Raw genomic sequence first — 12,795 nt, forward strand, 5'->3', positions numbered from 1 at the left:
TTTGTCATCTAAGGTCCCTCGGCTAGCACCACACCGACGTCTAGGTTCCACATTTCTTTCTAATTTGAATCTACAAGTTATTTGAGAGACACTATGATCATCTGTTTATCTAGACAAACAACTAACTAACAATATTTCACATCATCACTTCTCATTTGTACAAATTTTGGACAAATTGTAGATCCGATGCATGAGGATTGAGGATGCAAGAAGGTTTTAGGTGAGTTTAGTTATACTTTCGTTAAAAACGAGATTTGTTGAGTTTGATGGGAATGCCCCAAGTGCATGTATTACGTGTATACAATAAAATTTCATTTACTAGGCTCTAATGACTCAAGGTAAAATAGTATTTGATTTGTTACAAGGGGCGGCGGGACAGATCCAACGTAAGCCCAATATCGAAATCTCTTTCCATATGACTTAAAGTCTAAAGCCTACTAACATATTGCACTACTCACATTGGTGCGGCTAGAAACAATTTAGTCATCTCGTCAACAATATGGTCCATGTTTTGAGCTCAAAAGGACTGGCCCAAGACCGACAAACTAAATTGATATAATCGGCCCAAAAGAAAAACTTATGAGTTCAAAGTTTAAGCCCAGTGCCTAGTTAGTCATATGTCATTGGACGGGTGTTTAAGGGTATTAGTAACTTCATTTTTAGATTTTATAAATCTAAAATTGAAGGAAAACAAATCAGTCTTTCTTCTTTGTTTTTTGATAAATGAGATTTTTTTGAATAGATGTTTTGTTATCAAATTAATCAATGAATGAGATTAATTTTAAAACAAAACATCTATTCAAAAAAAAAAAAAAAAAAAAGCCAAGTACAAACATATTAGAAACCATATCAACCTTTGGCTGTAACCAAAACCAAAACACACACATTTGATCAAAACCAGGAAATGTAATTATCTACAACCCACAGATCACTCTATTCTGCATTTTCCTATATCTGCTTAATCCTTATACTTGCTTATTACATCCTACTTTATCGCATTCAAAAATAGCCTCTTGAGACTTAGATCTAATTCCAGTGTCCGCTAAATGGTATAAGCAACAATTGCCTAAGGGCCTAAGTAAAAAAAAAAGCCCACAAATTTTAACTAATAAATTATTTCCATTATTATAATAGTATTAATTAAGCCCAAATATTAGCCAATAAAAAAAATATTTTTTATCAAATGAAATACAAACAAAAAAAGAGAAATACTACGTCCACAACATTTTTCACAACACTTTACTACAAATCCTAAGTAGCAAATTGTTATTGATGACAAAAAAATAAATTTAATAGCAGGTTCAAATTAGAACCAGTAACAACTTAACACCTAAGATTTGTTGTGAAAAAAATTGAAAATGTAGTACTTCTAAAAAAAAAAATCACAACATTTTTCACAATAGCTTAGTTGGCAAATTTTTACTAATTCTTATCTAAGTCCACCACTGGCATCACTCTTTTACTTACTGCTATCAATCTGCCACATTAATCAGTTTTAAAAGTTTTGTTAAATTTTTTGTGCTTATAGATTTTTTTTATAAAAAAAATTACGTGATTCATGTTAATTAATAGTAATTTTATATCTAAAATAAGATAATCAATTTTCACTTTAGAGCCCTAAGTGCATCAAGCCGCTCCATTGAATATAATAGAGCTCCAACTGTTGCAATTGCCGAAGGGGCCAAGTGCATGAATTTTTCACCTTATATTCTAAAATTTTCTATCAAATCAAACAAAACGAAAATACACTATAATTTGTATCGCATGATCACTTGTTAACAAAAAGGCAAAAGATATATCAATTACTCTAACATTATTTCATTCATCAATTTTGGTTACTTTCTCGTATCAAATATATAATAATGATTTTTTTTAGAGAGTTTGATAGAGTTTCAACTTATTACGTCTAGTCTTGATACTAGTTTTTTTATCATCAGTTCTTGATGTTAGCTTTTTTATCATCAGACAAAAACACTAATTGATTTTTTGGTATATACAAAAATTGAATGTCAAGTCTCGTATTCAACTATTACAAATTTTTACTAGTTGAACTAATTAAAAATTTTAAACAAACTATTTTATATTATTAAGGCACACGTAAAATTCATATATATGTATATATATATATATTTTTTTTAATTTTGTTTCGCGCGTGAACACTGTGGGATCTTTTTAACTAACTCGTCTCAGTCAGACCAAATTCCAATTGGGTGGGGAATAAAGGTGGAATGAGGAAGGTGGTGAAATTTGGTCTGACTGAGACGAGTTAGTTAAAAAGATCCCACAGTGTTCACGCGCGAAACAAAATTAAAAAATATATATAAATATATATATATATATATAAATTTTACGTGTGCCTTAATAATATAAAATAGAATACTATTTTTAGAAAAAAATTTATCAAAAATTTTTAAAAAAAAATCGTTAAAATTTTTTCAAAAACAAACTTGTTAATATATATCATACATTAATCACACCCTTAATATAAATATATTGGAAAAAGGAGGGCCGTCCGTCCAGTCTAGTCCAGTCCAGGACTCTCTCTTCTTTTATTACGGACTGTCCCTTCCTCCCAATAACTATCAATTTGTGAAAAAGCTGCGGTGATTTCTTTCTGCAATTTCACCTCAATTCACCTCTCCTGATCACTGATCTGACAGCTCAGGAGCAACTCCAGCGCACGTGGGGGCTTTTCCTTTTCAGAAAGCTAATATTAGAGACTACCAGTACAGACTACAGAGACAGCCCCAGGTGCTCACGTGCGCTAGCTTGTGCCTCTCTTTCTTCTCACGCTTCAACATTTTCATTTTCTTTTTAAGTCTAAGGTAAAAAGACACCATATTTATCCCAATTGACAATAATAATAATAAAAAATGATATTTTTGTTTTTTTTTTCACATAATTCACTCCAGAAGATATATGTTGATGATGCTTTAAAATCTTCAGTAAGGTGTGGGATTCAAATCACATCAATGGGTACTTGCGAAATAAGAATAGAAGGACCAAACAGAAGGCACCGGTGTGATACTAGCCAAAGACTCTCTAAATGTCAAGTTAGTGAATGTGAAATTTTTAAGAACTTTATAGTGAGAGAGCTAGAAATTTCTTATGTACCTGAGAAAATAAGAGGTCTAATGTTTATATAGCGATAAGTGGTGAATCAGGATTCCTTGAGAGTGCAGATTTTTTTCTTATGGAGAAGATCTGGTACTAGAGTTCCCAAGATTATATGGTGTCTTTCCATACGAGGGAGGCATGAGTCAATAGTAGGTTCATTTTGCGTGATGTGCAAGATATTTCCTTATATGAAAAAATTCATGAGGACCAAACAAGGCCACGTTGGACTTGTTGGCTTTTTCATTCACCCAGTTGGCCTTTTGTTTACCCCATCAGTTTTTCATCTGACGCGTTTCAGTGTGGTTTCGTCACTTTTCACGTCGTCGTTCTAGATCCTCTGTTTGCTTCTGTGGGACTAACGAACCTGTAGGCGCCGTCAGTTTCCTTGCATGGCGTACTTAGGATTATTGAACCTCAATCAAAAATACCCCTATCATATTTTATCTTTTTTTTAATATTAAAATGTTATCTTTTTATTAGTGAAAGAAACTGTGGGGTACTAGAATTCTGAGTATGGCAGTTACGCCATATGTCATAGCATGGCCAAGAAGGGCAATTATTGCACCGAGAAGTCCACGTCCTCGGATTCTATGATCACGTCATCAACATGTCATCAAAGGAGGCCTTACTGTGTGGAAAAAGTTTTGGGATGGGGATTAGCACTGACATGATTAAAGAGCATGCCTAGGATTATTGAACCTCAGTCAAAAATACCCCTATCATATCTTATCTTTTTTTATATTAAAATGTTATCTTTTTATTAGTGAACGAAACTGTGGGGTACTAGAATTCCGAGTAAGGCAGTTACGCCACGTGTCATAGCATGGCCGAGAAGGTTAGTTACTGCGTCGAGGAGTCCACGTCCTCAGATTCTATGATCACGTCGTCAACAAGTCATCAAAGGAGGTCTTACTGTGCGGAAAGAGCTTTGGGATGGGGACTAGCACTGACATGATTGAAGAGCTGAAAGCTGCCACCACATTCAATGCATCCTATCAAACCTCCTGACCGCATTTATGTGAAGAAGACCCTTGAACAGTGCTGCCTTGGTTGCCGCATCTCACAGGAGTACAGGAAAGATGGTTGATGGGACTAGCACTTGAGTGGTAGCCTGCGTGATCAACAAATGGAAGTTCAGGATCATCTAAAAGGACCTATTTAAGGTGGAAGGCCCCCCAGAGAGAGGGGATCGGAAAAACATAGCAAAGAAAAACATTGTAGCACAAAGAAAGGAAATTGCAAACAAGTCTGATAGTAATATATTGAAGAACAAAACCTCCTCGGACTTATCCAAGGAGAATTATCCTTCTCAATATTATGATTGCCTTCTATATTTCCATATCTCTTTTGATTTTCTTGGCCTATGGTAAACGCTATCTCACCCATGAAAGCCTAGTTTCGGAGCGCATTCTCTAACAAATTCATTATGTTGGGCTATTAGGGCCTGGGTCCTTCAGTCGTTTGGACCCAGGAGCCAAAACCATGGTGCCGTCTGTGGGAAAGACTTGAGTTTTTAGAACGTTCAGCGTTTAGCTATGGTAAGGTTAGGGCCAGGGCCAAACTGGGAGGGGTTTGTCGACTCTCAGCACCAAGACCGCTTCCTTAACCTTGAACGAAGAGGGTATAAAGAGGTTAGTATCCATACTACATATACTAGTAGGAGCCAATCTTGAGGAAGGAGTTACATCTCTCACGAGGAAAATACCCTAAGCATGCAGTGGGAAATAGACCACCTCCGTAGAAGGCTGCGAATTGAAAGGTGAAAAATGACTTCCTCACACTTCGACCACTTTTTCAAGGACGACCAAGATGGCAACTACAGGCCCAGATCAAGGACCCCCCTCAGCGAGTCTTTTTCAAAGGAGGAATAGCGTCGTCATAGGCGCAGGAACAGGGGCTCGTCCTGTGAAGGCCTGGGGAATGACGCCATGAGCCGAGCGTTGAACCAGATCTCCAAGTTGCCCTTCACGCGTAGAATCGAGGCAGGATGACTTCCTCGCCGGTTTACCCAACCTACGTTTACCATGTACAGCAGTAGGATAGACCCCATGGAGCATGTGAGCCACTTCAACTAGAGAATGACTGTATATTATTTTGTTATGTTATTTAGACTATTTTAATGTGTTAAATGCTAAAATAAAACAATTGACGTTAAGTGTATTATAAAGTGAGATATTGAAATAGATAAAGTAGTGTTTTGAGTTCCTAAAAACTATATATTTTTTAACAACTTTGTTGTGAATGCTCTAATGTGGTTACTATAATACTTATGTTGTTAAACAAGTTGTTGGAAGAAAGCAAAGAATTTGAATGAACAAGAAATTTCAAACGAAGTTCAGCGTCATTAATACTTAGCAAATTAGATATTTTTGAAAAATCTTGGTAATACATGGTATTAACTCAAACTTCAAGGATTATATTGTATATTATCATATTTATCTTATAACTAGTGATACAAACTATTGTGATTGGATGAACATTATTTTTATCAAACTTATTATAAAAATATCACATATACTATTTTTATTATGCACCAATCACAACATAACAATTACATACCTATGATTTTTTTTTATTTTTCAACTTATTGTTTAAGTTTAAGGATGACTTTTAAATTAGTATTTCAACTTTCTATACCACTTTTTTTTTTTCAAGTTAAGGATGACTTTTAAATCAATATTTTAAAATTCAAAATTTATAATTTATACCATCGATTACCAGTTTATCACAATGATATTAATGTGTTTCTTCCATTATAATTCATCACAATTTTGCGGTAAAACCCCTAAAAATACCGTCATTTTTCTTTATCTTTTTTTTTTTTGTCGTTTTGTATGGGTTAATAACAACATTCTAATCAAAATTGATGAAAAGAACAGATTAATATTTTTTTCATATTCATTGGTGTAAGTGTAAATGGCAAGTTTTCATGATTAAGAAACCAATTTAGAAACAGCATGTTTGATGTAAATACTATTTCAACCTAATTTTTACCATTACTAAATTCTACTATCACCTCAATTGTCAGTTTTAGGAACCAGAGCACGTGCAAAACCCATGCTTTCACCTATATATGATAATATGATTCAATCAACATCATAACAAATAACAAGTAGCCAATGTGCTAAAACATAATGACTTAGCTGCTTTAAAGAAAATGAAACCCAGATCTCCCATCCATCACCACCGAATTAGACTCTAAAACGTTTCAATTTGAAAAGGGATTCCACCTCGTTTACAAAAATCATTATCATTGTCATTATCTGAAAATTCAAGAATGGGCCCATTTGGTAGTTAGGTTCATAATTTGCATTTGGTGGTATGACAGGTTGCCATTACTTGGTGATGAGACTTGCAGTTTGTAACATCACTGACCAAACATGCATCGTCGTATTCCAACATATACACGGAGAGCGATCGAACCTATTAGCTAGATTACTGGTACGCGGTCCTTAGCTCTGGCCTCTTGAGTAATACGTATATAGTTGCATCACATCCACTTGTTTTACAACTTATAAATCTTCAATGTATGTGCTTGAAGATTTGTGCATGGTTGGTAAGAAACATGTCCCACCAGCTCTTACTGGCAAGGTATAGTGGGATCCATATGGGTGTCTTCAATTTCCTATTTTATCATCTATTTGAGGGGATTAGTCTAAAAAAAACCATTAGATTTTGCATTGTGAAGACATTCAAATAGAATAGTAGTCATTTTCTATAAAATTCATCCTCTCACCTTCTTCGTTCACTTCGTAAAGAATCATTATCGTTTGCTCAGCTAGACAGTATCCCTAGAAGGTGTACAAAACGAATCTAATGTCTAAGTCTTTTCTTTATGCTTTTTTCTATGCTACATACATATTGATTACCGTATTTCTTTCTCTCTCAATCTTCGATATTTTGATTGACTAGATAATTGAGGGAAGGCATTCAAGTCAACCATGATGGCCAATGGTGTCCCAAATCATCCCTAGAATATACACTTGGTCACAAACCTTTAATTTTCTCCTTTGGTGGAAAAGTTCGTTTAGATTTTTGTCATCATGTCTGATCCGGCCACATTTTTGACTTCTGAGATTCCTTATGTGAGACCCTACTTGTCGGCCAAATGTCAAATATTGTTCATTTGGATTTTATGGTGATTGTGATACTAAGATAATTGATATGGTGCCATTTTATCATAGCTGAAGTTTGAAGCATAATGTTAAGCAAGTGAATCATTGTTCAGTTATAATTAAAAAGGACAAAGTTGATATGAAGCAAATTAAGTCAGTTTTGTGATTGCTTCTGATATGTATGGTCCAGAATTTGCATTGCTAAACGACAATGGACAAACTTTAGATTGGGAGGGGAGGGGAAGCCCTGTCTCTTTGGCCTCTAAACTTGCTTGCACTGCTCATATTTACCAGATTTTAGAAAGAAATAAACTTCATGTTCTACAAAAATAAATGTGAAGATTTACCAAGCTAGTCTGAACCTCAATATGCACTAGTTGTTTCTATGTGTAAGATTTTGTGCTGTTTTTCGTTCCAGTGACCTTTGGCTTGCAAAAGCCTTGCATTGAAGCTCACTGTTTCTTCATCCTTTATTTTCCAATAATGCACTCATTCAAACAACAACAAAAAAAGGAAAGGAAAAAGTTGGTACATTGCAATCATTTTTAATTCTATGATTTCAAAGTGGGACTAAATTACTAGTGAAGCTGATGCCATGTGCTGAGCCAGTGAAAAAGTAAGTGCTTTTAGTTTAACTTTCTCCAATCTCATGAGAAAGACATCTGTTAGCTTTTCCTTTTTCACTTTAAAATTCATCTTTGTCTATTGCTTTGACAATTAAGCCTGTGAATTTGACACTCAACTTTTGAATGCCTCCATTACCATTCACATTGCTCTCAGAAACTAGTCACTTTCTTCCCAAAAATAAAAAAATAATAATAAATCTTCCAAAACAAAACTTATAAAACTATCAAGGAATTCTAACACACTGTAAAAAAGAACTAATTAACACTTCCAAAGTTGATATAATTCCCAAAACCATTAATTTACATTGATGACATGACAATAAATTACAAAATGAACCCATTAGCAATGGCATGATTTGTTACCAAACTAGTAGTTTCATACACAGGAAGCTCCTCTCTGTACCTGCCAATCCCAACAAGGTGATCAAGCTCAAACAAATCTGAGCTCGAATAGCTCTCAGCATCTTCATCCTCATCATCATCGTCATCAATAACTCTCTCATTCTCATGAAAACCTCGCAAATGAAATGCACTTGTAGTTGTACCCTCCTTAACCGAGCAAGTATTGGTCATTTTTCTAAGTGTTGGAATTGGCATTAAACTTGGATCCTCTTCATAAATACATTTATGCCCACATGGTTGAGAATCCTCACCAACAATCACACCAACTGGATAAAATCTCACAGACCTTTTGATACCATTGCTCAATTTTGGTCTTGAAGCTGGGTTTTTGCTCAAGCAAGACCTCGAATATGAAGAAGCTGATGAAGAGCAAGCAGATTTTGATTTATTAGGCTCCAAGTTCACATCTTTCGCAGCTCCGACGTAACACATTTTGGCTTTCTTTACATTATCAGAATTGAAAATCGAATTGAGAAAGCTAGCAATGCGACCACCTGGTGAAATTGGCTGCTTCACTTTCTTTAACTCGCCGTAGATTTTCAATGCCTTTGATTTCGTCTTTGTAAGACCACCCTCAGTAATCTTTGGCTTGGACTGCTTCTCTGAACTCCTATAATCCGTGTTCATTTGCTTCTTTGAGCTCTGCAATTTCGGTTTCGCTTTGTGTTTGTAGGTTGAATCTGTTTCAGAGGATGAGAACACTGCAGTTCCAGAGCTAGACTCTGAGGAACTTGAAGCTGAATTCAACAGCACAGAGCTGGGAATGCTTTGCTTCTCCATCCAATCTTCGATCATAACCGTTCTTCGAAGATTCAACACCTCTTTCTCTTGCTCTACAACCCAAGTGGCACGCTTGGAGCTAGAATTGCTCTGTTTTTTGAAAGGGGTTGAGTCATTGAAATGGGGTTGATTGAGGTTGGATTCGTCAATAGAACGGTAAATTGAGTCTAGGAGAGTGGAAGAGAAAGATGGGGTTCTCCTACTTTGTGGGAATGTGTCTTCTCGAAGTGTTTTTTCCCTTCTATACATGGTTTTTTGGTGTGAATTGTGGTAAATCATAGATGGTACTAGAATAGAAGGTTACAGAGTATTTATAAGGACAAAGGAGAGGACAAGAGTGAGGATTTTAAGTGTTAGTTTAGTTAGTTTAAGGGTGGAGAAGAGCTGTAGTGTTTGCTTTGAGAACGTCAAAAGCTGCAAGAGACATTAATAGAATGCAAGTAGATCATGTGAAAGAACAATGAAAGGGAATGGAAATGTGCTTTTTAGTTATTGAAAACATGTTTTGTGCTGTGTTTGTGTTTTTGTGTACGGGTTTGAGTAAGCATAGGTGAGAAAGAGAATTGAGATAGAGAAATACCAAACACTGTAGCAGGGGAGAGAGAGAAAGAGAGACAGGCAAATCACACGCTTGGATTTGGACTACGAAAAGCAGAGAGAGAGAGAGAGAGAGAGAGAGAGAGAGAGAGTGTGTTATGAGTGTTTTTTAAGGAACAAGACGTCCGCGCGTGTGGGTTCTCCTTTCGAAGCACTGCCAATGGACCGGAAGCGGGACACTTTTTTTTTTTTTTTTCCCGTAAGTTTAAATATTTTATTGATTATAATAGCATCTTAAAGCTACAACTTCACTTAATATTTTTTATTTAAACTTTAATAAATTTATTAATAAATTATATTTTCTTCTTATATCTTTTATATTTGTAAATTTTTTAGAGAGTAAAAGATCAATAACAACGTCATCAATCAAATGTTTAAATTACAAGTTTTTGTAATATAAAATTATGTATAAAAAATAAATTTATGAATCGAATAGTAAATAATATCTGAGTGATACGAAATTTGATATGTGTTAACAACATAAGAAATATAAAATTTAACGGTTAAATTTTCAAAGTATGTAATCATGTTAATTTTTTTAGTAGGAATTGTAGTCTAAGTTACAACTAAGTTTGTAACCAAATTTTGTTCTCAAAATTATACATATCACGTCCACATATTTTTACAACAAGTGATATCAGTAGTGAGCCTATAATTTAGAAACAAAAACAACTTGAGAATGTCACACAAAAAAATTTAAACCAATAATAACCACTTAAAATTTGTTGTGAAAATATTGTAAACTTAAATAAAATAAATTAATCTTTTATTTTCCATCGGGTTAATGCCGAACATTATCCAAATTTTTCTTTCAAAAACTATTCAATTTGTCCCCAAATCACAAACTGCATTTAGCATCGTTTGTCCCCAAAACTAATTTGTGGCCAAGTTAATTGTCACAATGCAATCTCACAATGACTGTATTGTGGTTATTATATGCACAATGGAGTTGTCTTTGCAGTAAACAGTGGATGAATAACAAGCAAAGATGGAAAATCAAGCAGAAAAATACTTTGAAGAGCAATAGAATTTTCAAACAATATTAAGTGTAGTTTGTGTTAAAGGGGTAAATTGCATATTTTTGAAAAGTTTGGGTAGTGCCTAGTAGTAGGCCTAACTTCCAAAATCTACAAGCTAGTTTTTGTATTTTACCTTATTATTTAGGCTAAAATGCAAAACTAACCCTCTAACTTTTTTCAGGTTTCATTTCAGTCCTCTAACTTTGCTTTTGTTCATTTCAATCCTCTAAGTTTCAGATTTATTCAATTAAGGTCTTTCCATTAACTTTTGTTAAAATTTTTTGAAAAAAAAAATCTGGAAAATATTTTTTAATTATTAATTGAATTTTTTTAATTTTAAAAATTTGAAGAAAAATTTATAAAATTGAAAAATTAATCACAACATATAACAAAAGTTGATGGAAAAGCCTTAATTGAATAAACTTGAAAGTTAGAGGATTGAAATGAACAAAAGCAAAGTTAGATTTCTGAAATGAAATCTGAAGGAATTTTGAAAGTCAGTTTTGCATTTTACCTTATTATTTAACATTGTATTTGGAAAATAAAAGGGGAGCCAAATGAAAGAAAAAAGGGGAGAGAGGACAAAAGCAAAGGTAAGAAAAAGGAAAGTGAAAGAAAATTGCTTAATAAAGCATTCGTATCAGTCTATCTAAAATTTTTCGTCTATTTTAACATAAGAATTTACTTTTTTTATTTTACACAATCACTTTTCAAAAACACGCATATCATATTATTTATTATACACTTTATTTATTTAAAAATTTTTTTTTATTTTTTAATTTATTATTCTTATTATTATTATTATTATTATTATTATTATTATTATTATTATTATTATTATATCTCTTTCTTTCATTCAATTAAGTCTCTCTCATCTCAATGCTCATTCTCTCTCACAACTCCACATCTCAAACGTCTCTCCTCCCTAACTCTCTACCTATCTCACACCCCAAACCCAAACACACACACACACACACACACACACATCAAGGTGATATCGACAGTAGAGACAACAACAAATCCAAAGGTAGCAACGGTAGATCCAACCACAAATCCGACGATAACAGTGGTAAATTCGGCGACAAATTCGTCTGTTTTTACATTGGGTTTGGTTTTGACTTGATTTAATTTTGGTTTCAATTGATTTTGAGTTCCATTTGGGATGGGTTTTCTAGCGGATTTGGGTTGATTTTGAGTTAGGTTTAGGTTGATTTGGTTTTCCGGTAGGTGGTGCTGGGTTGCAGTGGTGTCGGTGGTTGGATGGTGCTATGTTTCCGGCAGATTAGGTTGATTTTGAGTTGAGTTTGGGATGGGCTTGAGCAAGGATGGAGCTAGGACCTGTAGTTAAGGGGGCGACTTTGTTGCAGGTTATTTGCAATGGCTTAGCCACTAAGGTTTTTTTTTTTTTTTTGGTGACTTAGACGCGTGTTATTGAGTAAGGACTATTATTTTTTTTGAAATTTTTTAAAGGTTGAGTTGTTTGTTTTTGGTAAAATTGGTTGATTAGACTTAATTGTTTTTAGTTTCACTATTGGTAATTGTAGGGCCATTGGGCCCAAGAATATATCTGGGTTGGCCCAAAGAGTATTCTTCGGGCTAAAAGCCCAGTCCGAGGACATAGGATGGTCTGAGGGTGTATGAATGTTAACCCATAAGAAAATATTAAACAAAGGAAAGATAATGTCTGAAAAGGTATGTCCGAGGAAGATTGTGTCCTCGGCTATATGAAGCCGAGGTGGGAGAAAGGTTGGTTAAAATCCACAGGCTATGTTCTAGAAGTTCCCCAGGTTATGTTCTAGATACAGTACACGTGGAAGATAAGAAGAAGACAATAGAATATCTGAGATAAAGCTGTTTATCACCGCCCCCGCATTGAATGCTCTGCATATGATATTCTGGCCGCATTAATAGGGAAGTGAGACCTGAATCTCAGGTTTGAAACTTGGTCCCTATCTCCTAAGACTTCAGGAAAGGTGGATGAGACAAGTATCTAAACCAGCAGTCTAACCATGAGATAGAGGATGAGAAGGAGAAGAGGAAGGGAGTATAAAAGAGAGAAGAGACTTTCAGTAAAGGGGGGCCCTTTTGGAAAGAAAAGTACATTGTAAATCTGATTGTCCACAATTGTAATCTATCTTG

At 34.5% G+C, this 12,795-nt stretch overlaps 1 protein-coding gene across 1 annotated transcript; it reads right to left on the reverse strand.

Annotated features, from left to right (window-relative positions):
• Nucleotides 1-8,176: 8,176 nt before the first annotated feature.
• Nucleotides 8,177-9,585, reverse strand: LOC142622763 (protein BIG GRAIN 1-like A). The gene has a single exon (XM_075796292.1). The coding sequence runs from the start codon at nucleotides 9,317-9,319 to the stop codon at nucleotides 8,183-8,185; it is 1,137 nt and encodes a 378-aa protein (XP_075652407.1). The 5' UTR covers nucleotides 9,320-9,585; the 3' UTR covers nucleotides 8,177-8,182.
• Between the last annotated feature and the right edge of the window lie 3,210 nt (nucleotides 9,586-12,795).

The sequence above is a fragment of the Castanea sativa genome, chromosome 1 (genome assembly GCF_040712315.1).
Source record: "Castanea sativa cultivar Marrone di Chiusa Pesio chromosome 1, ASM4071231v1".
In the NCBI taxonomy this organism is placed as follows: Eukaryota; Viridiplantae; Streptophyta; class Magnoliopsida; order Fagales; family Fagaceae; genus Castanea; species Castanea sativa.

Coding starts and splice junctions, on each gene's coding strand:
- LOC142622763 (XM_075796292.1), bottom strand. CDS start 9,319: ATGATTTACCACAATTCACACCAAAAAACCATGTATAGAAGGGAAAAA.